The 17,406-nt window shown below is 35.6% G+C and overlaps 3 protein-coding genes across 3 annotated transcripts; 2 read left to right on the top strand and 1 right to left on the bottom strand.

The window, feature by feature from the left end:
- Window positions 1-6,918: 6,918 nt before the first annotated feature.
- On the top strand, window positions 6,919-8,381 carry LOC133687813 (NAC transcription factor 56-like). Its single transcript, XM_062107142.1, has 2 exons — window positions 6,919-7,567; window positions 7,661-8,381. Exons 1-2 carry the CDS (start codon window positions 7,007-7,009, stop codon window positions 8,210-8,212), a joined length of 1,113 nt encoding a protein of 370 aa, XP_061963126.1. The 5' UTR covers window positions 6,919-7,006; the 3' UTR covers window positions 8,213-8,381.
- Window positions 8,382-9,750: 1,369 nt separating this feature from the next.
- Window positions 9,751-14,122, bottom strand: LOC133688586 (syntaxin-71-like). The gene is made up of 9 exons (XM_062108113.1): window positions 13,752-14,122; window positions 13,442-13,567; window positions 13,100-13,259; window positions 12,889-12,974; window positions 12,718-12,786; window positions 12,544-12,588; window positions 12,391-12,453; window positions 12,209-12,285; window positions 9,751-9,950 (listed from the first exon to the last, which is right to left on the bottom strand). Exons 1-9 carry the CDS (start codon window positions 13,905-13,907, stop codon window positions 9,935-9,937), a joined length of 798 nt encoding a protein of 265 aa, XP_061964097.1. The 5' UTR covers window positions 13,908-14,122; the 3' UTR covers window positions 9,751-9,934.
- A 637-nt stretch (window positions 14,123-14,759) lies between these two features.
- LOC133688880 (polyubiquitin 3) lies at window positions 14,760-16,112 on the top strand. The gene has a single exon (XM_062108516.1). It carries the CDS (start codon window positions 15,116-15,118, stop codon window positions 16,034-16,036), a length of 921 nt encoding a protein of 306 aa, XP_061964500.1. The 5' UTR covers window positions 14,760-15,115; the 3' UTR covers window positions 16,037-16,112.
- Window positions 16,113-17,406: the final 1,294 nt, after the last annotated feature.

The following is a 17,406-nucleotide window of genomic DNA, read 5'->3' as shown; positions in this document are numbered from 1 at the left end:
CACTTATTTTCTACTTTGTGTCTTTAATACCTGAGGATATACTTTATAGTGTAATTTTATATCCTTAAATAATAAAGTCTGCAATTCATTTCTAATATTTATTTGTATTAATTTATTTAATTTAATACCAAAAGTATGCATTACGTACGTTGTAAAATTCATACCCCGAATATTAATTGAACAAATTAATTTGTGGTATTTTTAAAATTTTAGTCAAATTCTAGTGGATAATCATAAACCAGTTATGATATTTATTTTGGTATTTTTAAAACATAATAAAAATACATTTTTATTTTTTTTAGAAAATATGCCCGAAAAACCTTTAGAATTTGATCGTATGCGCAAAAAGAACAAAATATTTTTAAAATTTTTTGAAATTTCAAAGTGAAATCAGATATTTTTAGTATTGGATCCGTATCTTACAATGTTAGTCTATAGCCTGATATTAGGTAAAATTATTGGAAAAACACACGAGAGACTTATAAATAATTTAAAAATGATCTCTAAATTTTTTCTAACTATTTTAGAGTCTATTTGGCTAAACAGTAAAATAATGACAAATTAAATTTAAATGAAAATGCAGTAAGGTATGTTTGGCAAGCACACCTTTAACTTCAAATTAGAGAGGTAATGTTTGACAAACACACTTTAAAGAACAAAACAAGGCACTTTTCCTCAAACAAAAATAGAATGTGCCAAACTCGCCCTGAGGTATGGGTTGGGCTTGGCCCAACCCAACCTGAATTTGTTGGGCCGGCAAGTGGCCCAACATGCTTCTTCTTTCTTTATTTTTTTGTTTTAAATGAAACCCAGCCCAGCTACACGGGCTGGGCTTGGTAGGGCCTAATTACTCTGCCACAGGCCCGACCTAATGGCTTCCATTTTCTGGCTAAAATGTCAGCAACGTGAATGAATGATTCATGTTATCCCTATGCAATTATCACCATACATGAATGATGAAAGGAAGAAGGAAACGTTACCTAGGCGAGAGGAGAGTTTTGACCGTCGGTTGCTGGCGCTGCTGGAGATGTTGGTGGCTCACGGTGGTTGTTGGAGAAGGAAGAAGTTGCTGCTCTGTTGAAGTTAGTGCGGTGCTGAAGGATGACGATGCACACTGCTGCTGCTGGAGTGAAGCTGCGCTGCTCGATGAAGAAGAAGTAGTTTCTCTGTTAAAGACTTCAACTGCTGCTGATGAAGACTCCAGCTGTTGCAAATGGCCAAAAACACAGGAGGGGCAGGCTACTAGAATTGAAACACAGCTGCTAGAATACTGGAGCTCTCGGCTGCGCAGAAGAAAAGCTATTGCTGGTGCAGAGCTGCTCTTCTGTGATGCTTTCAATGGAAACCAAGAACAGCTGAGGAAGATGTCAGTTGCCACACTGCTGAGAGGGACAGATGTAACACTACACTGCTGTTGCTTCTTCAAACTGTTGCTACAGGAGGAGCTGTTGTTCACGACTAAGATCACGGTGCAAAGAAACCGACGCAGCTGGAAAGAGGAGCTTCCACTGATGGTGACGGTTGAAGCTGCTGGTAAAGGCTGACGGTTAATGAACAGGAATGGTTGAGGCTGAGTTGTTGGTCACGATATGTTCTTCCCTTCCAAGCCAGTCAACACAAATCTTTGCTTTCAAAGAAATAATTCATCTTCTCTTCCCTGGTGTTAGTCATGTTTTTCTTCGCTGTTTTGGGAGGTGCTGGTCTAGTTTTGGGGATCAATCAACCGTGGAAGTGAAAGAGGAATTGATGACGCTGCTTGGAAGGTAACGGTTGAAGTTGCCGTTAGAAAATCTTTCACTGTTATAGTCGATTGAAGATGAGATGAATTTTGTTGTTGTTGTTGGCTGCCATGGCTGAGGTGTTTATGGTGCTTGGCTGACAGTTGGTCGGATTGACTGAGGAACACGACAGGCCTCACCGTTGCCTCTGGAGAAGTCTGCTCACGGGTTGTATCCAAGGACTGCTGTCAGGACTGAAGCTCATGGTGGAGTTGAGAGGAGATTCCTGGTGTGGAGGTTAATTAGTAATGTGAGAAATGATGGTGCTCACGGTTCTGTGCAGAGAAGAACTATCAATGGAGGCTGGGAGAGTTAATTATTTTTTATTGCTTCTCTTCCTTTTTTTTTTTTCCATTTATGACGTTTTTTTCTTTACTTTTTTAATGCCCCCAAAATTCCCCCTTCTCTCTCTCTAAATTATCAGTTTCCTCTCTCGGTTACTCGGTTTCAAGCAGCTAAAAAATCACTTCGATCTTTAATCTCTCTCTCTCTCTCTCTCTCTCTATAATTTTTAATTTTTCAATTCTTTTATAAAAAACTGAAAATAATACAAATGCATCCAAAATATATATATTTTTTGTTTTTTCACTATTTTTGTTTTTTTTAAAAAACATTATTAATAAAATAAAATCAAAATCAAGTTCTAATAATAGATTTAAAACATTCGTTAAATATTTCAGTTTTTCAAATCTTTCCATATAATTTTTTTACATCCTTATCATACACTAATTTGTTAAGCTCCTCTATTTTCCTACTTTTTTTATACCATATTTTTGTTTTTCTTTCTATTTCCTACCCATTGATATACTAGCATAAAGTGTTATCTTAAAAAACTTCTTGTACTTTCTAATCTATCCTCTTGGATTTTCTCTCCAAAAAATAAGTAGTTATACCTTAAGTGTGATGTCACGTTACACCCCATTTTGTGAATGTCAAGGTTAATTTCCAATGGTTTCCCCATGATTGTAACCTCCATGGTTATGAATTATTTAATCAAAAACTGAGTTATTCATTTCTTCCTTTTCTCTAAATGGCCATGAATGACTTTAACGTGGCCATCATAGCTTCCATTTGCATATTGATATTGTGCTAAGCCTTTTTGGTTAGTTCTTGTCATTGCTTCTGATTTTCAGCTATGGAATCTTGGAGTTCTTGTTACATGCTTTGCATTTGTTCATCAAGCCTTCTGTTGTACTCTTCCAATTCCTTAATCTTGTTATTTATCATCGTGGTTTACCTCTAGAATTGTTTAATATGCAAGATTCTATTATTGGTCAAGGATTTTAGGCTCCAATATATACCAATTTGTTAATATCTTTCTTAACAAAAAAATGTAGTTTTAGAAGAAATGTAGGAGAAAAAAACAAGAAAGGAAAGATAGAGAGAATACAGCTCAAAACAAGAAAAGAAAGATGAAGGTCATACTCATATGAGGTTTTATTTTGGATGTATAATGGATGGTAGACCCTTTAACATCTTTTTTTGTGCCATCATCTTCAAGCTATTAAAGTTTACATGCTCAAGTCTTATATGTCAAAGACAAGTTTCATCTTTCACATATGCATTTAGGCAAATCCTTCTCTATATTTAGCAAGAACATTCTATTCTTTGTCATGGCTACCTTTGCAATCATATATCCTATAGTGTCAAGTAATGTCAAAGTATGATCTTTCATCTTAATCTCATACCCCTTCTCCAGCAATTGTCCTAAACTCAATATGTTGCTTTTCACTGTTGGTATATAATAGACATCACCAATAAATTGATGATAATTTGATCAAAATCATACTTTTTCCTTTGATGGCAACATTTGAATGATCTGCAAATGTGACATTACCTCTAATTGTTTCATCAAGCTCCATGAACATGTCTTTGTCTCCACACATGTGCTTACTGGCTCTATTATCTAGGTATCCCTTGTTCTCTTTGTCTTGTATTCTCTCATTATGCACTAGTAGTAGAGTGGCTTTCTTCTCTTCTTCTTTCATAAGATTTGCATTCTCTTAAATCCTTTTGGTTGGATTCCAGCAATCTCTAGTATAATGACCTGTCTTTTGACAATTATAACATTTAACTTTTGATTTGTCAAATCTGGATCTCGGATTGTTACAGCCAATTAAACCGGTCGATCGGTTCCCTTCATTTGATCGACTGTTTGATCTGTTGGGGCTGTCTCGGCCACCTCTTCCTCCTTGAGAATATCCAAAACAATCTTGCTTTGAAAAAGTTCTTATGCACCTATATCTTCTTGAATCTCATTGACTCTTTCCTCATGAGCTTGTAATTTTCCCATGAGATCTTGTATTGAAAAAAATCCATATTTTGTGACTCCTCTATCGCGCCTACCACATAATGGAACTTCTTTTGCAGCGAGTGTAGGATCTTCTCTACCATACATGTCTCTTCCATCTTCTCGCCATATCTTTTAATTTGATTGTATATGGCCAATACTCTTGCAAAATATTCTAAAATATTTTCTGATTTAAGCATATGTAACTTTTCAAAGTCACCACGTAGTTTTTGTAGACGTACTTTTCTCACATTGTCAGCTTTTTGGTTTGATTCTTGCAAAACTTCCCATGCTTGTTTGGCGGTGGTTGCATTGGCCACTATCTCAAAAGTAGTGTCATCCAGATATTGGTGGATGATTGTTAGTGCTAGTTGATCCTTCTTTCGTGCCTTTTGCACGACCTCCATTTGGGCTAAAGTCAACGTCGCTCCATCTATAGGCTCTTCAAAGCCTTTTTCAACTGTCTCTCATACATCTTGGAAACCTAGCCAAGCTTTTACTCAAATACACCAAGTTTGATAGTTGTCCTTTATCAATCTAGGACATTGAAGTGGAAGGTTTGAATTAGCCATGTTAAATAACCAAACATCAGCTCTGATACCACTTGTTGGAAAAAAATAAAGAATAGGGTATGATAGCTAATTTATAAAAACAAACATAAGAACAAAGAAGAAGAATGAGATGAATGATATTTTATTAAGAGTTTTCTCTAAAGACACCTTTCTAACTCTTCTCTATATCTCTCTCAACCTTTTTTTTTAATGCTTAAGATTACAAGCCTATTTATAGACCTCAAGTCCTAGCTAATGAGGAAATTAAACTATTCAAAGGAAATCCTAATCTAATAAGGAATCTAATATTCTAATTAGATAAGGATTGTAATAAACTAGTTTATTACAAATCCTTCTCCATCAAGGATTCCTCTTTTAACTAATATTAAAACTATAAATCCTAATTGATATTGAATTTCAACAGTATCTAAGGACTATTGTCAGGACTGAAGCTCATGGTGGAGTTGAGAGGAGATTCTTGGTATGGAGGTTAATTAGTATTGTGAGAAATGGTGGTGCTCACGGTGTTGTGCAGAGAAAAGTAATCAATGGAGGCTAGGAGAGTTAATTATTTTTTACTGCTTCTCTTTCTTTTTTTCATTTATGATTTTTTTTCTCTTTTTTTTAATGCCCCCGAAATTCCCCTTTTTTTTTAAACAAATATAATTTCTCTCAATTTCTCAGTTTCTAGGCAACTAAAAAATCACTCTGGTCTTTAATCCCTTATTTCTTTTTCTTTGTATTTTTGGTCTCCTTGTGTGTGTGTGTGTGTGTGTGTGTGTGTGTGTGTGTATTATTTTAATTTTTTAATTTTCAATTGTTTTGAAAAAATGTTAAAAATATTGAAAATAACACAAATACATCAAAAATATATCTTTTAATTTTTTTTCTCCACTATCAAATCTCATGTAAATGACCCTTATAAATATTTTTTAGCTAGCCAAATCATCTTCTCTCAATAAGAAACCTTTATACCATATTTTTGTTTCTATTTCCACCCATTGATATGCTAGTGTATCTTGAAAAACTTCTTGCACTTCCTAATCTGTCCTCTTGGATTTTCTGCCTAAAAAATAAGTAGTTATATCTTAGGTGATGTCACGTTACATCCCATTTTATGAACGTCAAGGTTTCCAATGGTTTCCCCATGATTGTAACCTTCATGGTTATGAATTATTCCCATCAAAAAATGAGTTGTCCCTATCTTCTTTCTCTTTGGATGGCCTGACTTTAAAGAGCTCAACCTTTTTGTTGGTTCTTGTCATAGCTTCTAATTTTCAACTATGGAATCTTGAAGTTCTTGATGCATGCTTTGCATTTGTTCATCAAGCCTTTCATTGTGCTCCTCCAATGCCTTAATCTTGTTATTTCTCATCATGGTTTACCTCTAGAATTGTTTAATATGCAAGATTCTATTATTGGTCAAGGATTTTAGGCTCCAATACCAATTTGTTAAGAACTTTCTTAACAAAACAGTGTAGTTTTAGAAGAAATGTAGGAGAAAAAAACAAGAAAGGAAAGATAGAGAGAATGCAGCTCAAAACAAGGAAAGAAAAGATAAAGGTCATACTCACATGAGGTTTTATTGTTTCTCTTCTTTTGACGAAGAATCCAGGATCCCTCCTCCTCTTGCTTGTCAATGGGTGGTAGGTGGGGTGGTCTGTTCGAAGATAATGCTATCCTAAGCGTTGAGGTCTAAAGAGTGAACTTCCAAGAATTCGGTGTTAGGAATTGACATCCACGATGAATCAGGAATTTCGGACAAATTGGTTATGAAGAGATCCCCCCGAGAAGAAAACAAGAAGCAGCCCATTCCTTATATAAGCTATCAGGTTGGCCTTCTTATGTTCCTCAACACTTGTATATTCTGTACAAATCTCGGAGCTTTTCACAGATAGGGGATGGGAAAACGCATGGAAGGATCCAATAGAACCAAGAACAGCATCCATAGCGGATATTTTATTATCTTTTTCTGTAGTTATTATCGAATCAAATCCACTGTGATGCTCAATTTCCATTGATGTTGCTTCTCCTGAAAAGGACTCGCCTTGTATATGAAAATCAAAAGAAAAGGACATTTAAAATACAACAATATTGTCCTTAAAATTAAGAAAACCTCAAAATCAAAAGATAAGACAAAATCGTTGCTTTCTACTCTCCTTTCTCTGAATCTGCACCAAGCAATAATCAAAGCTTAATTATTGTTTTATAAACATAATTCATGTCTATACGCCTGCATGCTTGAGCATCGCCCTATATAAACTTAGCACAGTGTTGCTACCCAACCTCCAAAGTTCAAACCATTTTTTATCGTTTATATCATTGGCCTAAATATTGATTCCTTCTCCCTAGGTTGTTCCATCACCAAGAAACAAAGCCTCTTTAACATGGAGGCCAAAGCCAGCTCAGGCATTCAACTTCCTCCAGGATTTAGATTCCATCCATCTGATGAGGAGCTCATAGTGCACTATTTGAAGAACAGAGTCAGTTCAAGTCCACTTCCTGCATCTATTATTGCTGAGATAGATCTCTATAAGTACAACCCATGGGAGCTACCAAGTCTGTATATATTGCGTTTCTATTGGTTCCATTTTTCTTACATGCATCTTTTGTATAGTAATTGCCTACTGATCACAGACACCTTTTCTTTCAAAATAGAGAAAGCTTTGTTTGGCGTGGATGAATGGTATTTCTTTACACCAAGGGATAGGAAGTACCCCAATGGAGCCCGGCCTAACAGGGCAGCAGCTTCAGGTTATTGGAAGGCAACAGGGACAGATAAATCGATTTTTAATTCCTTCGGAACAGCCAAAATAGGCGTCAAGAAGACTCTCGTGTTCTACGAAGGACGCCCTCCCAAAGGACTGAAGACAGACTGGAACATGCATGAATACAGATTGCTAGATGCCATGATTTGGAACAATCCCAAGAGAAAAGGATCTATGAGGGTAAGTGGAAGGGTCGAACCCATGTCTAATTCAACTGCCAGTTATATTTGATAACGATTTTTGGATTGTTAACAACAATTCTGCTTGCTGCAGTTGGATGATTGGGTGCTGTGTCGAGTTAGGCAGAAGAACAGCATCCCCAGAAACACATGGCAAGATCAAAATATTCCAAGTTGTGCATCTGCACCCACCGGCTTGTTCCCAAAAGTGAATGAGCTACAGCAAATGAACATCAACCCCAACACTGAGATGGTCACGAATTATTTTTACGATGATTGCCCAATGTTACCTTGTTTCTTTTCTCCCCAGAATTTTCCATCAACTGAAAGAGCCTCAAGCATAAACTTCCTAAGTAGCGACAAATCTTGCACTTCTTTTCACAATATGTTAAACCCACTGAAAAGAAAACCTGCGGAAACAAACCAACAGCGAGGGAATTGTTTTCCACCCGGCAAGATGCTTAGAACAAAGGCAGATATAGAGGAGGACGTTGTATCTATCAGAAACGATGGCACTAATGAGAATTTCAGCGGAACAGATCAGTCTGAGTGTGGCAATTTCAGCACTGAGCAATGGAATTCTCCTATGCAATATCAAGAGTTTAATCACCTAACCTTCACAGGAAATCACCTAACTCTTGATTAGAACAGTATCAAGAGTTTATATTTGTAAATATCACGGTGGCTATTTATACATTCAGATAGCTAGGTACGGTGATTTGTATAGTATAAGGATCTTAGCAAATATGGTGATTCATTCCTAGTGGATAGCTTGTATAAATTACTGCTAAATACACTAAAAGACTTGGGTGTTATGGTTTTGTGAACAGTAACAATTTTTTTTTTTCATTTTCATTCTTAAGCTCTTCTTCTCCGATTGCATCTATTTAAGGCTAATTTAATGAGTTATGGTTTATGGTTTAAAATATATAAAAGAACAATAAAATTCAATAAAAGAGGACTAAAACATAAAACATGAGAAACCTGCATGACCAATATGAAATTCACGCAAAAAATTATTTAATCAAAAAATTTACTTTGTTTATTTCTTGAGTTTGAGAGAGAAAAGAGTGAAACTTACTAAAAATCAAGGAAGGAGAGATAAAATTATTTGTTGGCTATTTTCTAGCAACAAAAAAGAACATTTTAGTGTTAATTATTTTTATTTAATAAGAGAAGTTTTATTGAGGTATTTTTTATTTTTGACGTGCTAGAAAAAAGAGATCAAGATTGAGAAAGATTTTTTTTTTTTAATTTTAAAGTGATTTGAGTTGAAAAATTGGTTTATCAACATGATAAAAATGTTTAATAGATGAAAATACAATGAAAAATAAATTTTTAGATCTCAAGAATCTCAGCCTGATTTTATGACAAATTTTTGTTCTCTACAAACATAGTTTGTTTCCAACTTATTTTATCCTATACATATAAATCAAACAATGAAAACACACATGAATCAATATTTTAGCTATCACATACCTCGCACATATCCTAGCTACACATTCTTACACCACAAGTATAATTTTAGGTTAATTTTGAATATAATAAAAGAATATTTTAATATTGTAAATGCATTTTTAAATTTCTTATTTTTTTTAATTAAAACCTCAAATATATTGATTATGTTTAATAGAACAAGAAAAAAAAATATACATGAATCAATAAACCAAAAAAAGTTGTTGAATTAAATTAGCCTACATGCGCCAACAACACCACCTCTTTTGTTTTTATTTTTTCAATTTAATACGCTCTCTTTTTTTATTTATGTTTTTCTACTTTGCATAAATTTCTTTATTTAAATTTTACTTCATACTCCCTCTCTTATTTTTTTTAATTGTTTAGTTTATCTTTTTTAAATAGTTTTTATTTTTTTAATTCTTTAACTCTACAATGCTTCAAAGAAATTATATTTGTATTTGAGTTATATATTTATAATTTAAAGTTAAAACAAGTTGAAAAGATAGGTCAAAACTTGAGACATGATTTTTCATCTATATAAGTGCTTGAGAAATATTGCAAAGGATGACAAATCATGTGTTAAAGCAGACGACCTCTTATCCGTGTAAAAAAAGCATGAGCGGATGATGCTCCATTGAAAAAAGTGCAGCCTAGGCGCGCTTATAAAACGTTTGGAAACGCAGCTGCAGCGGCGTTTTTAAAACATTATACCAGAAAAAGCCAAAATACAAAATACAAAATTATACCACAAACATCCATTTCCATGTGTGAGAAGTTACTCCCAGCATGAGAAACAAATCAAATGCAAAAGCAAGCACCATATGAGAAGTCCTCAAAATACAAAATTATACCAGAAAAAGCCAACACTAACACACCATGGAAATAGATTAGGGTAGATTTTTCATGTTCTTCACTTCTTCAGCACACTGCAAAGGAAGAAGCTTTGTCAGAGAAACTTCCCAATTGAAAAAACAACAAAAATAAGAGCATCGGCTGATTCATCACTGTAGGTTTCAGGGAGATACAAGAAGATGATCGGTCATCTCACTTTTGAGGGAAAATTACGGGGGAGAAGACCACTGGTAATTTAGCAAGTCCTTACCAAAAAAATTTGCCTTGGGTTAGAAGAACCAAGCACAAATTCTTTCCTAGGTTTTCTAGGTAAATCAATAGCTTGACGGCCCCACCACTCAAAGTCAGAAACCAACACTGAAGTCCCGACAAACAAATTCCACTCTCCAGGCTTATTTTTCATTCAATGCCAAATTCCAGTTTTCATCATATAAAGGCATACAAAATGTTTACATATTAAAATAAGTAAATGTTGGTCCATCTCCTTTCTACAGTTCACACTTCAAAATTGTTACATAGCATTCAAGATGCCAGATGACCCCAGTCAACAACTGTATAGATTTTGCATGGACAGTAGAACAAGATGCTAGATTACCCAGTCAACAACTGTGTAGATTTTGCATGCAGTAGAACAATGAAGACCAAATTAAGCATTTGAAATACAATGTGTTCTTTAAAAGTTTAGAGTTCAATGGCAAGGTAATTGTATTTTTGACAAAAATATACATGAAATTGTCTGTGCCAAGTGGCAAAGCCCCCTCAAGAACGCAGTTATCTCACAAATTCTTAAGAATTTGTTGATCTGATTCTTGAACATACCCTTTTTTGTCAGTCCTTTATCGCAAATCCAATACTTTCATTTAATAGACTTATAACTCAAGAACTAATGGTATTAGAGCCTCCACAACTATAAACCTTGAAGATAGGTAAGATGAACAAAATGCACTCAAAAGATTTGGAAATACAAGCACGAAAACCAATACAATTCAATGGGTAATCATAATTTTGACAACCTGTACATCAAGTTGTCTCCAATGCACACCTCCAAGGAGTTAAACCCTAAACTCAAAAGGTGTATCAACAACTGACGATACTAGAGCCTCCACAACTATCAACAAAATATAGGTAGAATACAGACAGGATAAACAGAATGCACACCTCAAAAAAGAAAAGGAAAAGAAGAAGTAGGATCAACAGAACTCACATAAAAGAAAGTAGTATTGAATTAGAAAGCTTCTGGTGGGAAGGACCAACTGAATTGACATTAGGAAGTTCAATTCATTATTATAACTATATTTCGAGTTTCACTAAAGATTTTGTTTTGTTTCTTTCCTATTGCATGTATATTTTGTATAAAACTAGAGTTTTGGTGTGCTCATTAAAATGCATTTTTTATTTGGACAGCTACTTTTTATGGAAAATGTGAACTTGAGTTGCTACCAAAGGTAGATTTCTTATGTGCTCTTATTTAGGCAGTAGATTCCTCTTGTTTATTTCACTTCTACAAAATAGTGAGAGTTGCAGGTGAAGAAATAACATGCTCATAAACACAGCTAAGATGAAGATGTTAAACCAGATGTTTGTACACACAAGAAAGGATTAGTCAAGAAATGAGTCCATTGGGTGAAGATGAAGATGGCAGCTATTAAGGATGAGGTCTGTGATGGTGTAGCCATATGAAACATAAACCTATGAATACAATGGTAAGGAAGACATCAACTTAAAACATTGGGATGTAAGAGGGTACAAATGCGAGAAAAAATGACATGAGCTGAAGTAATAAAAATTGATCTAGTATGACAACAGATTCCCAAAAGAGCACCCACAACAGAATTAAATGAAGCAACTTCATGTAGCTCCCCAAGTGTGTGGTAAAGCGGAGTCAAATTAAGTTTGCTCGTGAAATTAAAAAATTTCACTCTTCTTCCTTGGCCCCCATTTTGAGAAATTTCCCAGTATAATGTTGCTTTTAAAGTTAGTTCATCCTAGCTATACTATGTGAACTACCAGAAAAAGGATTCTCATGGTATCGATTCACAGTGGAATAAAGTATACTCAATGAGACAAGATTGCTCACTTATAATAACTAATCCTGATTTAAGAATTGCTTCGATGAGTTATATTGTCAAATGAATCCTACAAAAGAGCTTGATCTAAGTCTGTACGAGAAATGGAGGAAAGCCCCATTAAGCTAGATGCTCATGTGGAATTAGAAAACAAAGAAAGCTCACCCAAACATAATGGGCACATGCCGAAAATGGCAGCATAACACTTGATTGCATATAAATGATGATAGACATGTAAGCTACTTATGAAAGAAGTAGGAACTTACTTGTACAAGTAGGCAGCGATTCCGAGGATTATGATCAACAAAACAATATCAATACAGAAATTCCGACTAGATCTCAACTGGAATAGAATGGAAACTTGTGTCAGATTCAGAAAGAAGCCTAAATCTGGATGCATCTGAAAAGAATAAAAGTTTAAACTTCGTAAAGTTGAAAGTTCAATCACCTGGTTAACAGTGTCTTTAAGTCTAACATTGGTATTCTTAAGGTCAGCAGCTGCCTTGTCCACCTGTAAGGAAGCATAGAGAGCACTTCATATCAACTCTAAATTCCATATGAGTGGCACTGAAAATTAGAAGGATACAGCAATGCTTCTCACCTTAGTGTCAATTTCATCCATCAAAGGAACTTGCCTGTCCAACTCCTGCACATATCACATAGCACACTGAATTTAAATGCCATGGTCAATTACATATCTGCCAATAGTCACATACAAACAGCTTTTCTTACACATCCCACATTTCAAACATATTTTCCAGCACACGATAAGTACCTCATTCATGTCATGAGCCATATTCTTCAGAGTGTCCAAACCTTCTGAAATCATACTCAAACCTTGATCCTGGAGGAATGTGAAAGTTAATAACAAGGGAAACCATGGGACCAATAGCTTGCTTCAATTACAGGATGAAAGACAAACAGAGTGCCACTTTATCAGTCTTGCCTGCTTCATTTTACGCATTTCATACTCCTGCCTGAATTGACTAGATGTCTCACTTTCTTGAAAGTATTCATTATCAAATTGCCCATCTATTACCCAAAGGAAATACATAATTAGAATACAATAATTATCCATGAACCATGAGCTAACAAGGAGAAAAATCAAACATCACTTCCTAAATATTGAAATAAGCTACAAACGATTCACAAATCACCTGAATCAAATTTGATTTCGGTTCGGGGAGCCGAAGTCCCCCAACCTCCAGTTTGTTTGAGTGCAGCTGAACTTCCATCTGGTATAGCTTGAATCCTATCTGGCAATGCAAGGACCAAATCATTTCGTGCAGCAAGTTCTTCTGTAGAGAGTCCTTTAACCTGTCAATACACCAACCCTGATGCTGTCAATTCTATACTCTGGACCCTAAATACCAATTCATGATAGAAAACCGTGAAGATCAAGAGAAATCCAAGTATATTACCGAGTGATTTCACTTTCTGTAGCTAATTTCTCTACCAAGTCCGTCAAAAATCAATTAAAAAAATTATAAAAAACTAACCTTCTTTATTGCTAATCTCTGCAACTTAGGGACTTCCTCAAGCAATCTAGCTTTAGTTCGACGAAGCTCTACGTTTATTGCAACAGCAGAGGCCTTACTTTTCTCCTTGGACGCAAGCTCTGCTTTCTTTATAGATCAAATCACTCCAAATTCAACAATGCAAGCAGAAATACAGCTAACTGACCTTCCAATCAACAAAAACTAACACTCCAAGTCTATAAATGGACTTAACAGGAGTCCAAATCAACAAGCAGACACTAATTTTGAAACATGAAACAAATCCATTTGATTTCAAATAGATCGAAGAGACCTGAAGAGCGGCTTCAATGTCAGCATCGACGGCGGCGTAGAGGCGAGCGAAGGCGTCGTCGCCGGAGACATTGAGATCTTTTTGCTTCTCGACGTCGTATTTGTCGTATTTGTTGCAGATCGCGTCTACGCGAGTTAAAATGTCAATCACGCTCATTTTTTATTATTATTATATCTAATTATTAGCTGTTGTTCAAATTACTGAATGTTGGTGGAGGTTTGAACGAATGGAAGAGAGAAGAGAAGAATTTTGAGTTGAATCGTTTGAATTTGAGGCTTTGGATAATAATTTAGCACGAAGCGGTTTCCCAGTTTCAGCTTTCTTTCAAATCTCCACCCGAAGGAACATCATCATCAATTTCCTTTTCATTGGTGGTAATAATAAGATATTTTGTAACTTGGGGACTAATTTAAACAGAAGCTTCCAAAGCGGGGACTAACATGCTTGCGCTTTTCTTCTTCTTCTTCTTTTATTTTTTAAACCAAAGAAAAGGTAAAAAGGAGGGGAACGTGGTGGTAACTCCTTTGTGGTTTTAACCGCTCGACCATCTATTTCTTTACCTAGCAGTAGGTGGTAATTTTCTATGGAGTAGAATTAAACTTACAAATCTACCCAGTGACCCAAAACACAAATTATATACATACTCTTATTTAAAATATAAATAAAAAAAAGCATTGGATTACATGAAATTAAAAAAACCACACATCAAGTATCCATGTCAATGATGCATCTTATATTTAAATAAAAAAATAGGGTTTACGATATATTAACAATTTATTTAAAAAAATTGTATTTTTTTGATGAATCATAATTGTATAATGATATTAGTAATTAATATAATTATGAGATCATTAGTTAAGTTATTGAGTAGTAACATAAATTATTAGATATGATAAATAAATATATTTTATTATTTGTAAAAACATATATATATATATATATATATATAAGAAAAATCATTTCAACTGATCAATGGAATCTCAATTTCATTATGAAAAATTGGCTATAAAGAGTCAAAGGCTGTTAACAGTTTCTTTTCCTTAGCGAAAAAAAACTGCGGTGAATTTGCGAAATTGTCTTCTCTTTCTTCCTTCTTCGTTTTCCTTTGTTTTTTTTCCCTAGAATGTTCTTGCGTGGTGTGGAAAGACCTCGGAGCATGCGAACGACCCATCTTGCCTTGTTTCTGAAGAATTCGACTCCATTCCATGAAGGCATTAAGGCGGCTACCTCCTCTTATAAAGACACAGCACCGCACCCTTGATCTTTCCCATCATCAGCGATCCTATCACACATTCATTCGATCTGAAGCCTGCTTTTCTTTTGTTCTATCAAAATCTCAGATATTTTCTTAAATCCCTGCGAGCATGCAGATCTTCGTGAAAACCCTGACAGGCAAAACCATAACTCTTGAAGTCGAGAGTTCTGATACAATCGATAACGTCAAAGCCAAAATCCAAGACAAAGAAGGTATCCCTCCTGATCAGCAACGCCTGATTTTCGCTGGCAAACAACTCGAGGACGGCCGTACCCTTGCCGATTACAACATCCAAAAGGAATCCACACTCCACCTTGTTCTGAGGCTTCGCGGCGGTATGCAAATCTTCGTCAAAACCCTAACCGGCAAAACCATAACTCTTGAAGTCGAGAGTTCCGATACTATTGACAACGTAAAGGCCAAGATTCAAGACAAAGAAGGTATCCCTCCGGATCAACAGAGGCTAATTTTTGCTGGGAAACAATTAGAGGATGGTAGGACCCTTGCGGATTATAATATCCAAAAGGAGTCCACCCTTCACCTTGTCCTCAGGCTTCGCGGTGGGATGCAAATCTTCGTTAAGACTTTAACTGGAAAGACAATCACGCTTGAGGTTGAAAGCTCTGATACAATTGATAACGTTAAAGCCAAGATTCAGGACAAGGAAGGGATTCCCCCGGATCAGCAGAGGCTCATCTTTGCAGGGAAGCAGTTGGAAGATGGGAGGACTCTTGCAGATTATAACATTCAAAAGGAGTCTACTCTGCATCTGGTACTGCGTTTGAGAGGCGGGATGCAGATCTTTGTCAAGACTCTCACAGGGAAGACCATCACTCTTGAAGTTGAGAGCTCTGATACGATAGACAACGTGAAAGCCAAGATTCAGGATAAGGAAGGTATTCCACCGGACCAGCAGAGGCTTATATTTGCTGGGAAGCAATTAGAGGATGGTAGGACTCTTGCGGATTACAATATTCAGAAGGAGTCTACTCTCCATCTCGTGCTCCGTCTTCGAGGTGGTGATTTCTAAGTGGAACTTAAATTTGGTGGTTATGTCTCTTCTTTTCTTTTTTATCAATAAAAAATTATTAATATTTTGTTCGAAATTATTCTCTGAAATTCGTCTGTTAAATTTTATATATCTCAATACCTTTTAATTATATAAATTCGAAGCACCGATTAATTCTATTTAGCATAGAAAAACATGTGAAAGGGTCCTGGATCATAAATTGCCATTCAACAATTAACTAGCAACCCATTGCTTCTTGAATCTGGCTGAATGCTTTAAGAGCCAAGTGGGCATGATGTGGAGTCCAGTGTTCCTCTGCTCTGCTTTTGTTAGCGGCGTGTTCTGTTTCAGGATTCATAATATTCCAAGTTTGATCTTCTTTGCCTACACCGGTACTGGGGAAGGTGACTTGGAATCGGGCTTGCATTTTTCACCTAACGAAGGTTCACTGCTCACAACTACAAGGAAAAATACAAAAATAGGAATTGCATAACCAAATCAACACAATAATGCCCAAACTCAAAATGTTCCATCTTCTGTTGTTTTTTGAAGTAGAAATCTTCCATGTCAATGGCACCCTCAAAAAATATTGGCCTGTTGAATTGGACGAGTGGGAGTGGTGGTCGGTTCAAGAGCATCCCTGTCCTCTTTTTCTACAACATGTTTTCTGTTTTTGTGAGAACTTGGAATACTGGGGCTGTCTGTCTCCCGGCCGCCATTTTCAACACAGGGCTTTCTTGGTGATGCTTGTAGGCCATCAGGCTCGCCTCTGTAGTTAGGCAGTAAATGAACAGGGGACATGGCATGCGTTGGGATGCCTGGTGCACTCGTTGCTGGTGTTATGGTGCTCGGGTGTCGGTTCTGTTTTATGTATTTTCTTGCGGTGTTGTGCCAGTTTCTTATTGCCTTGGCAAGTCACTCATTGAAGATTGTTGACCTCATGGTTGAACCCATCTGATTTCATAATATGGACATAATTGCATTATAATTTTGTAATACTGAAACTATAGGAAGATCATATGAATAAACAAAGATACTAATGACTAGAGTTAACAAAGAACAAAAACAATGTGAATCAAATAGCATAACTAAATGATCTATTAAAATACTATTTGGACGTTTGAAACTAAAATGATTCAAGAAGATAAATTGATTGGACTGATAATGAATATTTGGACTAACCAATTACAAATATAATAGATTAGATTTTTGTGTATTGTTTAAAGCTATATCTGGAGCTATAAGTAGATTTTTGTTGCCAATCTAGTTAGGATAAAAATTAAACATATCAAGTTTTTCATTAATATACGGTAGAATTAGTAATTTCTTCAAATGATAAAAAATAATGTATTTGAAGTCAGACCATAAGTTGTTGTATGAGGTTTGCTATT

This window comes from Populus nigra, chromosome 3, assembly GCF_951802175.1.
Source record: "Populus nigra chromosome 3, ddPopNigr1.1, whole genome shotgun sequence".
Lineage (NCBI taxonomy): Eukaryota > Viridiplantae > Streptophyta > Magnoliopsida > Malpighiales > Salicaceae > Populus > Populus nigra.
The sequence above is the reverse complement of the archived record's forward strand: the minus strand, read 5'-3'. Positions and strand labels throughout refer to the sequence as shown.

Coding starts and splice junctions, on each gene's coding strand:
- LOC133687813 (XM_062107142.1), top strand. CDS start 7,007: ATGGAGGCCAAAGCCAGCTCAGGCATTCAACTTCCTCCAGGATTTAGA. Junction 7,568..7,660: donor AGAGAAAAGGATCTATGAGG/GTAAGTGGAAGG, acceptor TGCTTGCTGCAG/TTGGATGATTGGGTGCTGTG.
- LOC133688586 (XM_062108113.1), bottom strand. CDS start 13,907: ATGAGCGTGATTGACATTTTAACTCGCGTAGACGCGATCTGCAACAAA. Junction 12,589..12,717: donor TGGCTCATGACATGAATGAG/GTACTTATCGTG, acceptor TGATATGTGCAG/GAGTTGGACAGGCAAGTTCC. Junction 12,454..12,543: donor TGGATGAAATTGACACTAAG/GTGAGAAGCATT, acceptor GCTTCCTTACAG/GTGGACAAGGCAGCTGCTGA.
- LOC133688880 (XM_062108516.1), top strand. CDS start 15,116: ATGCAGATCTTCGTGAAAACCCTGACAGGCAAAACCATAACTCTTGAA.